Genomic DNA, 20502 nt, shown 5'->3' on the forward strand with positions numbered 1-20502 from the left:
TAGTTACAGTGTTTGTTTTCTTTGGAAGATTTATAAATTGAATTATACTCAGCCAAACATGTTTTTCTGTGTGTGGATTTATACAAGGGAAGTGTTAACCTTGAGCTAACATCTGTCTGTTGTTAACTGCTGAATTAGTTGGTCTCTCCACTGCCAGTGTGTATACTCAGGGAATGCAAACTTATTTTAATCTTGGCTTAAATAAATAACATTAAGAAAATCTCTGTTTATATATATGGAGGAGAGGTGTCTAAGACTAAACATAGGGGAATATTGGATTATCTATGATTTATGGAAAGCAGTGAAGAAACAGAAAATGTACCTCATTTAGAGTCTGGAGACCTGAATTTGAATTCTGTTTTTGCCGTTCGTTAGTTGTGTGACTTTAGGCAAGTCAGTTAATCTTTTTACTTAGGTTTCCTTGTGTGTTCAAAAATGACTGTAATAATAGTAATGTCATTTTTTTTAAAGTTGATGAGACGAACTTGATGAATAAATAAAGGCTTTGTAAATTATAACATTTTTTAAGTGTTAGTCAATATTTAGATTTTGCCTTTTAGTACAGATATGAAGAATAAACTGTATACGACTACATACATTTTGCATAATAAAGTTTAGCAGTTTTGATTTAACTATATGAGGTTTCGTCAGGAAAAAAAGGAAAGTAAATTTGTTTTAGATATTTCCTAGAATCTCATTTCCTCCCTATGAAGCATTTTAAAGATATTTTTATTAACAATGTAGTAGGCAAATTGATATACATGTTATTCTCTTAATCTATATATGTACAGTTCCTATTTTTTTCTAGGTCTTATTGTCATAAAGCTTTAATAAGAAGTTAACCAAGAGAAAATTTGTTTATCTTACAGTATTGTAGATTAGAGAAATAGTCTCAAGACATGGTTGAGAATTCTGAACTTTAGGATTTTCGTATCGGTCTAAGCAAAGCTCAAGGTAGTTTGACAATATATATCAGAGGCATTAAATCTGTCTTTAACCTAACACTACCATTTCTAGATTATCCTAATAAAAAAAAATGCCATTTATATATTTATTTACTGCCATTAAAAAAAAAAAAACTTTAAAACACCATATAATAACAAGAAAATGTTTATCATATATTATTAAGTAGAGAAGCAATTTACATAGACATTGTGTGGTACAATCCTAACTTCGGTTAAATTAATAAAACACTGATTTATTTAATAGATAACAAAATAGTAACAGTGTTTTAACAATCTCAGACAAGTAGAATTTATAGCAATTTTAATTTTCTTCTGTTATTTCCAAATTTTGTAGATGAGCATGTATTACTTTTGTAATCAAACCTCTTTTCAAATACTCTCACTCTAGTCTCCCAGCCAGCACAGTGAAATATCATAGCTTTATATATAATGTAAGTATAATAAGTAGTAAGCAGTATTCATGATTGGATTTACCACTGCAAATTCCTTTAGCTTTACTTTTTGGTTTTTGCCACAGTCAAATCCTTCTGTCTTTTGATGGACTGTAATTTGCAGCTTTTAATCGAAGTTTTTAATTAAAGGATAAAAGTTGGTTATATTAAGGGAGGCTAGGGCTACCTTAGCCTGAGCTGGAGTGGCAGACTTGGCCAACTACTATAGTCAAAGCAGCATTGGAGGGTCAATTCCACTTTTTATGGAGCACCAAATTTTTATTAGTTTAGAGCAAGTTCAAAGCCCCAAGTTGTTTAGGCATTGCATTTATTTTCCCCAAGCTTGAGACCTCTTCCACTTTCTACCTCCATCTCTCAGCACAAAGTCTGACACATGTTAGGCACTCTGCAGATGTTATTAGAACTGAAATGGAGTGAAAACTGGAAATTATGCAAATTCCTAACATTAGATTTACTGAAGTCATCTCAATATTAGATGAACTGAATTATGCAGACAAGGTCACAAGCAGCCTCTGTTTGGATGCAAGGGAAGTTCTTAGGAGCAATAAAGATCTTGTGTTTAGCCATCATCTTTTCTATGCCTCTTATGTTTTGGCTGCTAGGGGTACATTGGAAGGCCTCCAGCACTTTCAGTATTTGGCACAGTCAGCCAGGAGTAAATTTGGAAAGTGGTGAAGAACTAGAATGTTTAAGAAGGTAATACAAATTTTCACAGATGCATTTAAAGTAAAATATATTTTGATCATCTTAATTAACCTTCCACCTCAGCTAGACCAGAAATTCAAGTTTTGTCCTTTTGCTCCCAGTGCTATTCAACAACATATGCTGTTTCTCATGCTAAGATCTTAACAGCTATGCCAACAAGTCTAGTTTGAACAAAAGTAAAGGCTTAATGATGTCTCTACAAATCATCCTGTCAACAATGCTGTGCATTGGTAGATTACTGCAGCCCTTTAGTTCAGTAGTTCATTTCAGACAAATGGCTCAAAAGTCGGTGTAGTTAAGATAGTGCAGCTTGATAATAGGAATAAAAATTGGAATGATGAATATGGAGCACTGAATGCCAAGGAAAAAAATGTATGACCAACCTAGGTGTTTGTGTTGCTTTTTGACAGAATAACTCAGACACTGTTGTTAGTGACTAAAACTCTCTTTTGTCTGAATGGCATAGACATCTTTTACCTTATATTGAGGTGACTTGTTAGTAGGATTTATCTTGGAGCTTTGCTTGGCTTTTAATCATTTCAATTTAAGTATCGAATTAGGTGCTAAGGTTATAAAAGTAAATGAAAATTTGATCTCTGTCCCCATGCCTTTCAGTTTAATGGGCAAGACATGAAAAGATTATCTCAATATATAAAGCATGTAGGTATGCACAAAGGAGACTTAAATTAGCCCAGCCTCAGGGAGCCAGGAAAGTGAAAGCTTCATGGACAGATTAACTGATAAACTATATCTTACATAAGAATATTCTAGGAAGAGAGAACAATATGAACACTAGAAACAGGAGAGGCAAGAGAAAAGAACTAAATAGGTAGAGAACTGGTCATAGAGAATGTGCTTCATCTTTATTCTGAAGGTAATGGTGAGTCAGTGAAGAGTTAAGCATGGAAATGATGTAGCTGGATTGTAATTTTAAATAGATCACTCGAGATAGAATAGAAGGTAGTTTCAGTGGGACAGGATTAGTAGCTGGAAAATCACTTTAGAAGGCCATTGTGATAGTCCAGGCAAAAAAATGATAAAGTCCTAGGCCGAGGCATACCTCATCAGTTGTGGTAAGGATGGGACAGTATAGGTGACTCAATAAGTGTTGTAGGTGTTGAAATTCTTAGGACTTGAAGGTTAGGGAGTAGGAGGATGATACTATTAAGCGAGATTGAAAATATAGGAAAAACAGTTTTTAGGGGGAAGATTATACATTACATTTTAGATAAGAGTTTGAGTTGCCTTCAGGACATTCAAGGGGGTATGAACTCTTAGTTCAGAGAAATTATATTCCGTACTTAATTAAAAAATTATTTGGGGTAAAAATAAAGAATAAATAAATCAGAGAAACCCCCAAAGAAATATTGTCACTTGAAAGGCTGAGCATAGAAAAGGTATTAAGTATAAAAAATTGGGTTTTTACAGTAGCAGTAGATTAAATATTGTGGGGAATGAAGTGTTCTATTTTGTGAAAGTCATATTGCATTTATAGATTACCTATTTGGAGACCTTAGGATATAGTATGGCTTAATATTAAAACAATACAATATATTATTTAGTGCTAGATAGCTCAAAAGGGATTTTGGATTTTGTGATTTCTCATTATCATAATGCACATCAGTGATTATACTGACAAAATTTTGGATGTGATACCCAAAACCTAAACATTTTTTGGTATCAATAATAACTAAGATTTATTGAATGCTTACTATGAGCCAAACTCCGTTCTAAGAACTTTATGTTAACTCATTACATATAATCCCCTGAAATAGGTAGATAGTCTTATTTATTCTCTTTTTATAAATAGAGGGAGAAAACCACAGAAAGTTTAAGAAACTTGCCTCAGATCATATAGGATTCATCCCCAAGGTGTCTTGCTGTGGAGCCCACTCCTGAACCACTAGGCTGTACTGCTTTATCAAATAATAGAGGTTACAGGTACATTTGCTCAGAAGGGAGAATAGAAACATGACAATGTTTTATGTGAACAAAAGTTTCTATAAAGGTAACATTCTTAGAAATGTAAAGTTATAAGCACTTAATCATTTAGTGTCAAGAATATATATATGTATGTGTCTGTGTGTGTGTATATATATATATAAATTCATTTTAGAGGGATCATGTACATTGCTTATTAGGGAGAATGGCAACCTGACAAATCAGAAGAATTAAGGAAACAAATACAGGATGATAAATGATTACAGGGAGGGAAAGTAAGAGTTTATGTCTAAGATTACTCTTTGTAAGGACTATGTTGTAAGGAAACTGAAACTCCCAGAAAAGAATGATAAAGAGTTTATTTTCACTGCTACTTCTACCACTGCATATTTACATAACAGTTTATACTTTTTAAAGCAAAGAGAAAGTGACTTAACTAAGATTACATCCTATATAAGTGTCAGAAACAGGAAATAACCCAGGACTTCTGACTCAATCCAGAACTCATTCCATGACATCATATTCCTTAGTGGACCACACAGATTCAGTCCTCTCCTCAAATCCATTGACATGGAGAGGGAAAGGCCAAGAAAAGAATTAGTCTATCATTAAATCAAAGAGAATAGCAAAAGTTCAAAGGAATGAAACGGTAAGGAATGAGTGGTGCTATGACAGAAAAGATTACCATGCTTCTAGAATCTGGTGAATCTTTCCCTCTATTGCCTGCTGATGATGTACACACCAGAAACGTCACCAAAAGAAAAGTGCTTAGGTATATAAGTGTTTTTCTTTCTGTTCTAAAGAAGCTGTTGATGGTGGTTATCTTCAAAGAGGGAACAGCAGCAGATGTGGCTGGGAATCAGCAGTCTAGGAGGAGAAAATTTTTACTTTTTATTTTGTGTTTTTCTATGCTGTTTAAGTTTTGTTACCTGTGGATATATTACTTAAAAAAAAAAAACATGTTAATAGAGGTTTCTGTATAATGGGATTGTGGGCTACTTTAAAATTTTTTTAAATTAAATATACAGGTAGAGGCAGGGGAAATTTCACTTTCTGCGGTCTTAGAAAATCCCTATGCTCACATTTGCTCCTGAGGTAGGAAACAGCTTTCCTGAAAGAGGTGTTCTGTCAGGGAGTGGCAAGAGTGGGAATCAGATACGAATTCTTATATCAGTTACTCTAGACAAGACTGTGCTATGAGAGGGACTTTGAGGACCTTCACCCACTAAAAGCAGGGAGAAGCTAGTAGTGGTTGGTTATATAACGAGTTTATTTGTAAGTTTGAATTCTGGAACTCCTTGCAGTGGTTGTTTGGTGCTTATTTTCACTCTAAAGCCATTTAGCCCTCTAATGATCAGTTTGGATGATATGCTTGCTATACAACATTATTGCAGTTTTATAAGATCCCAGAACAACTATAGTGTGTAATTTGTACAGTTTATACTCCTCTTGGAAAAGATGGAAAATGCGTGTCTGAACTAGGGATACACTGCTTTACTGGAAAATTATACAAGTGCTGAAACAATTTTTTTATGGTGGCATTGTTGAGAAGGGATTAATTTTTATTAAAAAGAGCTAGGATACTCTGGGTATCATAAAAACATTGTTAGTGTGTTTGTGGCCTGTGAGTGAAAGAGGGAATACCAAGTGTTGGACTGAGAGCGTAAATCATCAGCCTTAGCAAGAGCCAAGTTTTCTCTTCTCTGTTGTGTGTGTCTGGACAGTTACCATGGCCTGTGGTTAGTTTTGCAATCCAGTTCACAAAGTCCCAGAGAATGTTGAAGCATTTACATGGACTCTGGGGGTACGAGTGGTCTGATCTCACTTGTTGGTTGTTTTGTTTTGTGGGGTTTTTTTGTTGTTGTTCTTTTTTTTATGGATGAGACTTTTTATATGTAGAGGAATTATAAAAAATGATTAAATGTGATGGGAAGGAAAAGGATTTTTATAATTTTTAATAATCTGTCTTTGTTTTATAGTTCTTGTAAAAACAAACCAACACCTGTCTGGAATTATGGGGTACATTTGAAAACTATAATATGGCCTTTCCACCTAAAAGTTTCTGGGCATTCAGAATAATTTGGTATACTTTCCATTTACTGTATTTCAATGATTTTAAGACATATTTTTTTCACATTTAAGAAAATTCTAAAATAGGGATACATCTTATAATCGTTACTGGTCTGAATTGAAGTCAGATTACTTCAGAGGGCATTTGCATTTGCCTCTACCAGTCATTCACACTACTACAAACTTGAGACTGTTTTCAATTAAATTCAGTGTTTGGAGAGTTGATTTTTGTTTTTGTTTTTGTTTTTGTTTTTGTTTTAACCCCACTGATAGTATGAATTCAGACTTCAAAGCTGTGTAAGAATAATCTTTTGGATAAAATTCCCAGTACTTGAAGATAGAGACTTTTAAGTTTCCTTGCTTTCTCTTTCTGAGTGGTAGGTTTATTTTTCATTGATTCTACACTGCATTTGTAGACTTTCTGTTGTTGCAGCTTTCCATGATAGGTCTCCTGTTTTTATTTTTTGTACGTATGTGTGTGAAACATAAAAGAATAATGCATCTTATAATAGTGGCTTAGGTTTGATAAAAGATCCATCAGACACTTGCTTAGGCCCTTACTAAATATCCTTTTTCAGAACTTGTTTACTCTTATTGTAGACACACTTGTAAGAAACTCAGTGTTATTGTTATACTTTTATTTTTCCTAATTCCTCATCAGTGATATTCAGACTTTAATTTGCATAAGAATCAATTGGGGAGTTAAAACTATATATCTCTGGGACTTACCCCAGAGATTATGTTTCTAAGGACCTGGACGATGCCCAGGAATCTACACTTTTAATAAATACCCTCAAGGTATTTGTACCTAAGTGACCGAAGGACTACACTTAGAGAAAGTGGTGTTCTCTGTATCTAAATGAATACTCATGGCTTCAGCTGCCATATATATATATATATTGCTGACTTCCAAATTCTTATTTTTAAACTCTTCTTCTTAGATGCCAAATTCATCTGTACAACTGACATGTCTCTCTGTTAAAGGTGGAATATACTCTGATCCAGGCTACCTGAGCTCAAGTCCCTGCTCAGCTATTTAATAGGTGTGTGATCTTAGACAAAGTTACTTCTCAGTTGCCTCATGTAAAATGAAATTAATATAAATATCTCTAGGGTTGCCTTGATTCTATAGATCAATACATGTAAACTTCTTTGATGAATACGTGGGCACATAATAAGCTCAGGGTAAGTGTCAGCTGTTTCTATGTTGTTATTCTCCCAATCAGGTCAAATATGTGTAAAATGAACCTTTTATACCACCTACACACACACACACAATCTGCCTTAACTACAGCTTTATTTAATTTCTCCCTATCACTAATTTTCCTCATTCAGGTCCAAAGTTCTATAAACTCAGCATCCTAATTATCTTGTCACCTTCTTTCCATTCCCACGTCTGTTGCTTTGGTTCAGGTCTTTATCACCTCACATAAAAGTTCTAGAATAGCCTCCTACCTGGACTTGTAGCATCTGGTTGATTTTCTCCATTCTAATCTCCCAGGCATCTTCATCAAAGACAATGTGATTCTGCTGCTTTTCAGCTGGTCTTACTGCCTATGGGATAAAATCCAAACACTTGTACCTGTTAGACAAGGTTCCTCTTCCGCAATACTCAGGCACATTTGCAATCTTCCAGCTTTATACATTTCTTGTAGTAACACCCAAAACACTAGATCTGCTCTTGCTTTCATAACTTTGCATAAATAAACAATATAACATAAATAGTTAAAAGTGTGAGTTTTAGGGTCAGACTTCCTGAATTCAAATCTTGACTTTGCCACTTAACTAATAGTGTGACCTTGGGCAAAACAGTTTTTCTGTGCCACAATTTCATCTTCTTAAAAATGGGAATAATTGTGCCTCATAGAGTTATGTGGGTTTTAATAAGTTAATTCACATAATATGTGTTCAGTAAATATGAGGTATTGTTTTTATTATTACCATGCTATTTCTTTTGCTTATACCCCTTAATCTTGTCCTTTACCCATTATCTTTCTTTGGACTGTCAAATTCTACTCATTCATCCTTCATATTTCAGTTTATGAACTAGCTTCTCTAAGAAGACGCCTCTGAAATCCTCAGACTTGGTTAGATTTTCCTTCTCTGGTTCCCATAGCATGCTTTGTAGTATAATTAAGCTGTGAATGTTTTAAGGACTGCCAGGGAATGTATTTTTCATCTCTGACTAGCTAATGAATGAAACTTGATTGTTTGTTGTTTCTTATTTGCAGTAAATTGGGAAACCAATTAAAAAGGGAGGGATATTCTTCTAGAGATAAGTGAACAGCTCACAAGCAGCCTGGAAGGGAAGAGATAGCAAGAGGTGAAAAGACAGAAAACAAAATCTGTAACAGTTTGGAACTTTCCAGTGAAGGGGCAAACAATCCAACACGTATCAATGTGGTTCTTTAAGTAATATTGTGCATAATTAAAATGCTGTGATGATATCCTTAAACCGTCCCAAAGGTTAAATTGTGTTGAGTATACTCTAGGCAGAAGTCGGTTAAACATTTTAGAATTTTTTAATGAATTAAAATAAATTTTGGCAATTAAATAGGTAAGTATTAGTTATTTATCATTGTCCAACAGCTCATTCCCCCTTGGGCTGCCTGACTAATCAGTATATTCCCATAATTAATTCTAACTATGAAGTGTGCCCAATCTGTAGGGGAAGGAAAATGTAAAGGCCAAGGAAGTGCATTTGTAGCAACTAATCTGAGTACTGTTAACTTTAAAACTTATTATTTATTGGACGTGGTTCCATAGTGTAGCGGTTATTAGCACATCTTTTTTACATGCAGCAGAGCCTGGGTTTGCGCCCCAGTGGAGCCACGGTCCATGGTCTACAGCCATGCCACCTTGAATAAGCCCCATGTCTGATTGCGGAAGCTAACCAGGGTCGGGCCTGGTCAGCACTTGAATGGGAGACCACCTAGGAATACCAGGTGCTGTAGGCATAAATAATAAATGATAATAATAATAAGCTATTATTTATTGACTCAGTTTTTAAGTTCTTTCTACATTTGATAAGTTTGCCATCAGCCATTCTGAAGAAAAATGGTTAGAAGCAGAGTTAAATTCAACAGATAAATATAATAAACATTATAAGAATGTTGAAACCCTTTCAAAATCATAGAAACTTAGAATTTTCTGAAGAAATATTACCACTAATATTTTAAAATCCTAATAATTAAGATTGACTTACTTAAGTAAAATATTAAAGTACAATACTTTATGCAAAGGTTTATACCAAGGTACAATAAGAAATTTTTAAAACTTGGGACAGTATTTATAGACTTGTTGGGTTTAACCACAACAAACATTAGCATAGGGGAAGTAGAGAAAAGTCGTTGACCTAACAAATAAATTTCGGGGGATTCATTGTACACATTTTTTTTTTATTTTGAATTAGGTCCTGAGGATGCAGTTCCCCTTTGCAGAGCATAGCTGTTTGGACTGTAGGCACTTACTGAAGAAATAAGTATAATTGCCTCCCTCCAAGTTTATATTTATATAAGAAGCATAAGACCCTTGAAAATGAAAAGATGCAAGTGACCCAACAAATATCTATATAAATAATAGGTACTGTATATCTTCAGCTGTTTTCTACCTCTGCTGAAATCTAGTTAAGAGAAAACTATTTAAGTAAATTTGTTTCTTATTATAAAACTAATATGTTTATTGTAGAGGATGTTTAAGAAGGTAGAGATAAAAAAATGAAAGTCTTTCGTCCATCTGTTAACATTTTAATACATTTAGCCTTTTATCTAGGCTTATCTTAGAAATTGGGCTACAATTATATAATTTTATATCTTTTTATGTTCACTTTATATTAAATCAGGAGCATTTTCTCCTAAATTGAATATTAAAGATAAACTGAGGTATAGATGATGGGTAATCTAATCATTTAAGTAATCTCAGCATTTATAAGTTCTAAATTTGTTGGATTCAAATTCAGTAAGTAAAAAATCTAATTTCCTAATAGATAGAATGTATATAAATCTAGTTATTTTAAATTCAGCAGTTGATAAGTTTGCTTGGAAATTAGGGTAACTCTTATTGCATGCATTGAGTTTAATTGTAAACCATTAGATATTATAATTTATAAAATATTTGTAAAAAATTAACTTTATACTCTAAAACACTAGGTATTATACTCATGTAATCATATTTTTCTATTGAAAACTAAGATGATGAGTTTGAAAAATGCTTAATAAAAAGTTAATAATTATGAAATAAGAAAACCAGTTTTACTGGATGTATTGCTGTCTCACCTGCTATGTTCTTTTTCCCCTCTCATTGGCTTGTGTTGGTCTTTTTACAGTAGTGAGATTGCAAACTACTTGACAGCAGAAGCCATACTCTGTGTGTTTATTTCTACAGGCTTGGAATATTAGGTGTAGCTATTAAATAATACTTCTTGTTCTCATTTGACTCATTTGTTACCACTTTCTCCTGCTTTTTCTTCCCACTTCTCTGATCACTCCTCTTTGATCTCCTTGGATGGTTTTTATTCCTTCGTTTGCCTTCTCAATTCTAGTGTTCTTCAGCATTCTGAGTTTAACCTTTTTCTCTCCTAAATCTGTAATTCTTAACCTTTTAAAATCTTTACTCACTATGTCTGAGGGGCACTGCAGTGGATAGACAGCAGTAGCTCTCTAATGACAAAGGCACTGAATATAAGCCACCCTTTTCCACACATGCACACACTTAAAATTGCTAATCTTTACACTTTTTTGAGGTGATCTAGTTGATAACCAAATCATTATTTCTAGATCTAGCCTAGACTGCTCACCTAATGCCAGACGCATATTTCAACCCATTTTTGCTAGATAGCTCTGCGCCTGTAAGTATCTCAAATTTGACATATCTAAAACATAATTTATTATTTTCTACCAGACTTGTATCTCCTTTTACTTTATTCCTTATTTCCATTAATGCCACTACCATCTCCCCACTTGTCCAAGTAAAAGTTTGGGGAGCATTTTTTATTATTTCTTCTCCCCAATTTCACATGTCTAGTTGGTTCCTAAGTCCTTTCCATTTTACCTTCTAAATATCTTTCATGTTCATCTCATCTCCTCCAGTCTTAATTCAGGCCTATAATTTTCCTTCTCTTAATTACTTCAGTAACCTCTTAATTTGTCCCTCTGCCTATAATTTCTTCCGCCTTCAATCTATCTACCTCAGGACCATCCGAATAAATTTGTCGGAATACAAACCTGATTATTTTATTCCCCTTTATAATCTTCATTTCTCCCCATTGCCTAATCCTTTAAAATACAAACATCTTAATGTGAAATACAGATTCCTTTGTGGTTTGGCCTTCATGCTTTCCTTTTTAGCCATCTCTTACTGCCAACATTGATTCGCTGTGTTTCAGTCAAATTCACCAACATCTGTCATGTCCTTCAGTGATTATACATTCTATATTCACAATGTATTTCCAAATTGTGCGTTCCTTTTAAGCCTCTTATTGTTTGCTCGTTTTGGTCTCTGTCTTTCATATCAGTCCTCAGTGTCTGGTAAGCCTTGATTAAATAATTTATATTTAAGAGTGGGGCACTAAAAAACCGACTGGAAATTTCAAATCCATCCAACTCATTCATTTTTCATCTTTAGTGTCTTTGTTAACTTGAGCTAGTCATAGTCCCTTGATTAGGATCTTCCCATCTCCACTTCGATATATAGACTACCAATATTCTGGGAACTGAATCTTCTGACTCAGTCTGGTGCCCTATCCTTCTCGCCTGTGCTGAGTGTACCCCAATTCAGAGTTACTCTACAATTCTTCTTTACAGAAGAAAACAAACAAAACTTCCAGTTTTCTTCCCAGATAAGGGTAAAGCAGTCTTCTGGCTTCATAAAGAGGCAAAGGGGATGTGGCATATAATTTACTTCTAAATTAAAATTTCGTCCTGTCCTCTAGTTTTCATCCCTATCTTAACTACTGCATACAAAGATACAGCTAATTCCTGAACCATTTGGAGGTTCTACAGGTAAACTTAGAAGTCATTTTTCTTACTTGAGTTAGGAGCCTGCCTTTCTGCATTAGCTAAGCCTGTTACTGCTTGTACATCTGTTTTCCATTTTCTGAAATTTTGTTGTCACCTCTTCTGATCTCTTTGTCTTTGTAGTTTTATATCTTTTTTAAGAAATTGTTTCAATATTTTAGTGGGTTTCCAAGAGGAAACAAAAGTTAGTGTGTATGTTCATTCTGCCATGTTTACCTACACTCCTCTTTCAAAACTATAATTCCAAGTTATTTCTAGCTTTACTTATATCTCCATCAGGGAGAGTTAGGTAATTTCTCTTTTGTCATCTTGTAACACTGTATATGCTTGTGTTGTGGACCTGATCACATTGAATCATAACTTGTTTTTTTTAACTTGTCTTCCCTACAGCCAATCTCTAGAACTTTTTCATCTGGCAAAACTAAAACTCTTTAACTCCCCAGTTACCTGCCCATCCCTTACCCCTCTCACCCCTGCCAAACATGGTTCCACTTTTTGTTTCTATGAGTTTGACTACTCCAGATACCTCATATGAGTGGACTCAGATAGTATTTGTATTTTTGTGACTGGTTAATATAATTTAGCATAATGTCCTCAACATTTATCCATGTTGTAGCAGGTGTCAGAATTTCCTTCTTTTTTAAGGCCAAATAATATACTATTGTATGTGTGTACATTTTGTTTATCTGTTCATCTATTGATGGCCATTTGGGTTCCTTCTGCCTTTTGGCTATTCTGAATTATGCCATTATAAATATGGGTGCACACATATCTTTTTGAGACCCTGCTTTCAATTCTTTTAGAGATATATGCCCCTAAATATCATTATCTTTTATGACACTGACATTTTTTAAAGAAAATAGTCCCCACCCTTTATAAAAAATAGAATGTTTTTCATTTGGGGATTTTGTGCTGTTTCCTCATATTGAGATGCAGGTTATACATTCCTGGTCAGAATACTATATAGGCGACATGTCTTCCTCAGGATTTCACATTCAGGGGCACATGGTGTCCTTGTCACCTTTCATGGGTAATGTTAATTTTAATCATCCTATCAAAGTTATTTTATTTCTCTACTATATAACTACTACTTTTTTCCTTGCATCTTGTAAGCAATCTGTAGAGGAGACACTTTAAGACCATGCAAAGATCCCACTAATTAAAATTTCTACTCCTGAATTTTGCATTGATACTTCTTGCCTAAATCAGTCTTTACTATGATGTCTGCAGAATGATAATTTTTCAAATCCAGCAAGGCTGTTTTTAAAGTTAATTATCAATTGTATTAAATAGGTCAATTTGAATGTTAAATGATCAATATATTAAATGTAAAATTTGGTGTTAGTGTTAATACATTACACATGATAGTCACTGAAGTATAATAATTAAACAACTTTTGAATTTCTGGAACTTAATAGTTATAGTATTCCTATAAAGTCATTGCATGTTTTTAAAAGTTGAATATATACTGTACTATTGCAATTTCAAGCAATATGGCAAATTATATGTTGAGAAATCTCTTCTGGTAAAGAACACAAAAATGCTGTATAAAATGTTTTAAACATCTTTTTTAAAGCATGACTGAGTTGGCAGCAAAGCAAGGGGGAAAATATAAGGCTGTACATAATGAGAAAGTCCAATTCCATAGGGATAATGAGCCCTAGAACCACTTTTGTCCCTGAGGACACTTTCTGATCCATCATAGCATAGAACCTGGGCTTTAAGGAGACATTCCTGTTTGCATAGGGCAAGAGACAGAGTCTGAACCTGGGCCTGGTGAGTGATAAGTTTGGACACTGCACTGAAAAGTTGGGATCCCCAAGGGGTGAAACCTTCTGTGAATGAAGGGAAAACAACCTGCTCTTCAGAACGACACTGCCTGTATTATTCTTGGCTTTGAATGGAGTGGACAAAAAGAATCTCTCCCAAGAAGCCCACATCACAATCTTATACTCATGTGGGTTCGAAGTTGGAATTCATGCTGCCTCCCAAAAAATCTTAATATAAATGTTTAGTTTAATGATGCCTTGGATTTTGGGTGACCCAGGACCTAGCAAAAGCTAATAGAAATCCCTGAAGAAAAGTACTTTAAATACTAACTTTGAAGAATTCCCATATCTAAGGAATATGAGCTTAAAATCAGAAATCACTAACTGCAAAAGACTGATTTCTAAAATTATTTTATAAAAAAATTTTTAAGTATATTTAAAATTTTTAAAGAAATAGAAGAGTACAATGATGGAACAAGAGACTATTAAAATTAGTCAGGGAGATTTGGGGAAAAATTATAAAAATGAAAATGTAATTTAAAATTAATATTAGTGGATGGGTCAAAAAGCTACTTAGACATAGTTTTAAAAAAAAAAGAATTGGTGATCTGGGAGATAGAGCTTAATAAATTACCCATAGTGTAACACAGCATATAAAACAAAAAGATAAAGAATATGAGAAACAGATTAAGAGATAGAGAGCTTGTAAATACAAAGATACTTTGAATGAAAAAAGTGTAATTTCATTTATATAAAGTTTAAAAACCACCAACACTAAACAATATTATTGTTAAGGATACATAGAAATATGATAAAAGACATTAGAATGAGTAGCACACAATTTAAAGCAAGAGATGAGGAAAGGCACTCAGAGGGCTTCCACAGAACAGGGTAGCACTCTATTTCTTAAACTAGGTGAGGATGTACAGAAATTTGTTTTATTATAATTCCCTAAACTACACATACACATATTATGTATATGGTAAATTATTTTTAAAAAATTGTTAAGTTATTAAGGAAGAAATCTGCTAGTCTTAGTGACTGGTAGATGCACACTAAAGTTATCTTCTATATTAGTATTCAGCTGTGCTAATCTGGATCCAGTCAAGTCTACTGAGATCTCATCAGGAATGAACTATCATTGATTAAATGATTGAGTCATTTCTGCTTGATTTATCCATTTTGCCTTCAATAAGGAGATGGGATTTTATAACTCTTTTACAGGCTTTTCAGATGCAGTGAATGATGTAATTTGAGGTTTGAAATTGATCCGGCAAGATTTTACTAGATGAATTTGTTATGTAATATCACAATTATCACAGTAAATATTCAAAACAATATCTACATCAAAAATTATAGAAGCTGTAGTTATTACCTTCAAAATGTGTTTAATCCATAAAAATCAGAGAAGGAAGCTTTGACTTCAACATGAAGGTAGTGAATTCTGCCTCTCTGGAGATATGAAGTAGAGTTTAGATGACCTATTGAAGATAATGTGAGAATAAGTTCATATCGAAAGGGTTAGAACAGATGCCCTCTAAGACCCTCTTAGACTTTAGTAAGATTACATGATTCTCTGTTTCCACAATTTCTTTCCAGGAAGTATTTTCCAGATGACTCTCCATTAGGGTAGTCCCTGTTTAGGTAAATATAAATCAACCTCAGTCCTTAAGAGAGAATGTTTTCTCTAGCTGCATGAATTTTGAAGTGCAGGAAAATTCAGCTTAAGCAAATTACTTAGCATGTCTGGACTTTAGTTTCCACATCTGTAAAATGAGAAAATTGAAGTTGATATAAATTTTAAATAAACATATGAAATTTCCCTGTCAATTCTAGAACTCGCAGATATTTATGACTTTTACAAATTTATAATACCATAGACTTCCCAAACATTTTGAATATAGTCACCACTGCTTCAAACTAAATAACTTGAAATAATAACCTTTGTCAACTCATATTTGGAAGTCGATCTGGGATTTTTTTTTTTTATAAGCAGACTCTATTTAACTGTCTTCTAAAGTTACCTGAATTTGATTATATCTTAACCTTTAGATTAGTTCTCTTGAATATCCCTGTAATTCAAAACGTCTGATACTATAATTTTTGAATGTCACTTTGATTCTTAGAAGCAGTAGTCTTATATGTTTAATATAAACCATTAAAGGAGTATTTTACAATGTTTTAGATAAAAATTAATGCTAACATTTGTGTTCAAACTAATACAATTCCCTATAGATTAAAATGGGTCAAAAGCATAATTTTAGTTTTAAATTATTTTTAAATTATTTTTTTAAATTATTGTGTATAGGGGTAAATAAATCAAGAAAGTTCATAATTGTTTCACATTCTATCAAGTAGGAAACTAAATTTCAAATAACTTTATTATGTGCTTCAAATAGCATAAACCTTAGGATTCCATTGTTACACCTTTGTTACTATTCTTATGTTTCATTTACTTTAAAACAAAGGTATAAGTAGCAGTCAGTGTATTAGTTTGCTAGGACTGACAGATAGCACAGACTGGGTGGCTTAAACAACAGAATTTATTTCTCACAGTTCTAGATATTAGGAGTCGAAGATCAAAGTGTTGGCAGATTTGGTTTCTTCTGAGACCTCTCTCCCTGGCTTGCAGATGGCCACCTTCTCGCTGTGTCCTCATTTGGTCTTTCCTTTGTTTACACACATCCCTAATGTATCTCTTTTTGTGTCTAGATTTCCTCTTCTTAAAGGACACCAGTCAGATTTGATTGGGACCTATCCTAAGGGTCTCGTTTTAACCCTTTAAAGGCCCTATCTCTAAATACAGTCATATTCTGGGGTATTAGAGTGTAGGGCTTCAACATATGAATTTTGGGGAAATGTAATTCAGTTCATAATACTCAGTAAAATTGTATGTATTTACTTTCCAGCCATAGATGTTTTCAAGAATGATATGTAATTGATTCTGTGAAAGTGACTTGCATGATGAATACAATTGTTTACACTGTAACTTGTAGCAAGTTAGTTCACAAGGATGGCAAGGCACAGTCCATGAGCGCTATATGATTTTAAGCCAGGAAAATTGAAATTCTTTGCAAAAGGACATCCTGATTTGTGTAAAACTTATATGTCTTTTGCTGTTTTCTCTTCCTGTACTTGCCTTTTTGATATGGACTCTTAGAACTGCCTTCCCTTCTTATATTGTACTATCACAATCAGTGGTCTCTTCCTTTTCAAAATCGATTAACTCTTCTTTGACCTATATAACCCCCTCCTTCTTGAAACAATCTCTTTATTTCTGACACCATAGTTTTCTGGCTTTTTTTCTGCTTTATAGGCTTCTTATCCTCTTATTCTCCTTCCTTATCTGAAATCTTTTCTATTTATACTCTTCCTTTAGGTGACATCTTCTATTCTCAGTGACTTCGTATACCATCTATATGCTTTTCTTCTCATCTAGTTCATTACTTTCATCTTGAAAATATATCTTGCTTCTGTAATGCTCTCTTTATCTCCACTGTCATTACCCTAATCCAAATGCAACATCATCTCACACCCTGGCTAACTACAAATGTTTCAAATTATAGGCAATTTAACATAGCAATTAAGAGCCCTGGCTTTGGAATTGAACTGTCTAGGTTTAAATCTTGGCTCCACCATTTAGAAGCTATATGACGTTGGGTGACCTCTCTACCTCTATTCCTTCATTTACAAAATGGGAATAATAACCTACTTCATAGAATTTTATGAGGATTAGATGAGACAATGAATGTACAGGGCTTACACTCAGCACTAAAAACAGTAAGAGTTGGCCATTCTGTACTTTGAGGCCCTTCCTCTACTTCACTGTAAGCCAGCTATGACTAACTTTGCTCTTATTTTTTGAGGGAACAGCAGCTTAGATAGATGCAGTCTCCAATGGGGAGCAGACAGTGTCTGAGCAGCAACAACTTGGGGGGATGGAGACATGGTTAGTAAATGGTAGCTGGTACTAATAACAAAAGTAAAAAATGATAAAGCAAAAAGCAACAAGTATTCTTGCAAACCTTCCTTGGCTATATAACCTCTAATCTAGACTAATCAGAATGTCCTGGAAGACAGCCAGTCATGGCAATGGTTAAAGTAACAATTGCCATTAAGTAAAGTGTGTTCTCTGCCCTCCCAGGAAAAGTCATGGAAAGTGCTTTCCTTTGCCTTGTGAATTGAGAAGGTAGTGAAATCACTGAAAATTTGCAGTTCCCAAAATTAAAATAGGCTAATTGTATAAATTTAAATATGTTATTTAAATTTACATTTTAAAACAAACTTTTTTTCTTAAAATCATACTGGTGAACTATTATAACTTTTTTTTTCAATGTAGCTATGAATTAATTTAATATTGACTAGATTCTGTTAAGTAGAATGCATTTCTAAGATACTTAAATTACAGAAAGGAATAATTTAAGAAACTAGATTAAAAATTACCTACTAAAATAAGTAAAAGGTCTTTGTCTCTTATATACAAAGAGACAAACAAAAGCCTAGAATGACAGAATAAGGCTATTTTAGATTCTTTCAGATTTGGAACCCTTCTAACTAGATGATTAGAATACTAGTGCATTAAATGGAATTACATCTGATTCAGAAATTGATATATCCAAAATTACCTTTGAAAATCCTTTAGGAAGCTAGTACAATGGAGTTCAATGATCAGTCTTAGAGAATTGGATTATATGGGTGGTTTGTCTTAGCAGCTATGTTATCTTTTAGAATATATACTTTCTCTTTGAACCCTGGAGTCACCCTATGTATAGAGAGATGCTCAGACGATGAGATGTATATGAATTTAGGATCAACTAAGAAGCCAGAAAATTCACACCACCCATGTAATGCTTACTCCAGCGCACATGTTCATTGCAAATCATGCAGAATTGTCCATACTGTTTATACAGTAAATAGTCATTTTGCTTTCTTTTATTGCTGAGCTTATTATAGTTGAATTTGTGATAATTTAGTGCATAAAGATACAACTTCACAGTATGTGATTTTGTATTTATGTTAAAGTTTCACTTGCATATTTGTCTGTTTTTGTCATTCAAATAAGAAAGAATGATGCCGTACTATATCATTCCTTTATTCTCTACAGATAATGGATTCTGAATTAATGCATAGTATAGTTGGAAGCTATCTTAAACCTCCAGAAAGTGTCTTTGTTCCATCATTCACCAAGAATGATGAGTCCTCTGAGAATCACCACTCTGTGAACTTTGATGTAACCTCTCCTAAAATGCTTCATAGTCCAAATAGCCAAGGTAATGTTAATAGAAAATCTTACTTTAATTAGGGGAATGGTTCATAGTATGTGGTAAGTTCATAAAACTTTACATTTTTATGTAAACAAATAATAAAATTGTGTATTTAACTAGTCATAATAAAACAACTTATTTTGATTCTATTGTTAAAAGTTTCTATAAACTTAGGCAAGTTATTTAAGATTTTTTATTTTGGCTTCTTCAGCTGTAAGATGACATATATCCCAGGTTTATTATAAAAACATCATTAGAAAACAGAAAAGTTCTTTGAAGAATAAAAGGTCTGATGTGAAATCTTTCTAAACTAGATGATTAGAATGCTAGTGAATTAAGTAGAATTGTGTCTTATTCAACAATTAAATTCAGAAATTGCATGTATCCAGAATTACCCTTGAAAATTCCTTAAGAAACCAGTACCTTGAAATAACCACAAAATACAAGTATTGTAACTAAAAATGTAAACTTACGTAGATATTAAAACTGAATTAGGAAAATATTTATGACTCTAGGCATACCTTATGCCATACAAATTACTTTCTAAGGTGCTGATTATCGCTTTGTTTTTTAATATTCTATAATAATAGTTGTCATAATAAAGAGACTAGTCTTGCGAAGCAAACCACAAGAAATAATTCAAATTAGCAAGCCAGCTACAGGTACCTTATAAAAAGCAATAAATATAATTTCTTTATCTAATTTTTAAAAAACAATCTCTAGCAAATATCTAATTGATATATAAACTATATGAAAGTTAACCTATAACATTTATTTATATTTCATTCATAGTTCGAAATTATAACTGAGTAGAAAGTGTACGATGATATTTGAAAATTTTATAACTCTGAGCTTATCTGAATTGTGACGATATTAACATAGCTGAATAAAAATCATAGTAGTTCATGTATTAATAATCTTTCAAGCTTGACATCAGATAACCCACTAGGTTATAATATTTTTTCCAGTGGAAGAAACTATGTTCTACCTCATTTGTCCTGATTATTAACACTGTATCTTGGGCAAAGGAACAGTATATGTTTGCAGTTTCATTAAAACTGAAACACATCAATAAATGAGAAAAACTTTTAACTTTAAACTTAAATATCCATGTTAATTAGTGGATACTATATTTTAATTTTCTTTATTCATACTCAGACTTGCATGCCTCCCAGGCTATAGATTATTTTGTCTTTTAATCTGAAAAATATTTATTTTGTTAGATTAAATTATGATCATTAACTTTACCAAACCTAGAAAAACCATTAAGCACAATCATAAATATATTGTTTTTACAAGCTGCTTTAGAGAAAATTTCTCCC

General features: G+C 33.2%; 1 protein-coding gene across 9 annotated transcripts in view; it reads left to right on the plus strand.

Moving 5' to 3' along the window:
* CEP57L1 (centrosomal protein 57 like 1) overlaps nucleotides 1-20502 on the plus strand; it is a 45035-nt gene that overhangs the window by 11465 nt on the left and 13068 nt on the right. For 4 of the 9 annotated variants that reach the window (XR_004950861.1, XM_036220704.1, XM_036220725.1 and 1 more), the window contains exon 2: nucleotides 19021-19186. The exons of 1 other annotated variant lie outside the window; for it this stretch is intronic. Coding sequence is in view for 7 of the 8 variants with exons in the window: in XM_036220708.1 (XP_036076601.1) it covers nucleotides 19021-19186 (166 nt within the window). In the remaining variant the exon portion in view is untranslated. Of the gene's footprint in view, nucleotides 1-7118; nucleotides 7177-9545; nucleotides 9716-19020; nucleotides 19187-20502 lie in introns of those variants that run through there. 4 more of the 9 variants (XM_036220722.1, XM_036220716.1, XM_036220727.1 and 1 more) reach the window with 3 other exon arrangements.

Source organism: Rousettus aegyptiacus, unplaced genomic scaffold (genome assembly GCF_014176215.1).
Source record: "Rousettus aegyptiacus isolate mRouAeg1 unplaced genomic scaffold, mRouAeg1.p scaffold_m13_p_1, whole genome shotgun sequence".
In the NCBI taxonomy this organism is placed as follows: Eukaryota; Metazoa; Chordata; class Mammalia; order Chiroptera; family Pteropodidae; genus Rousettus; species Rousettus aegyptiacus.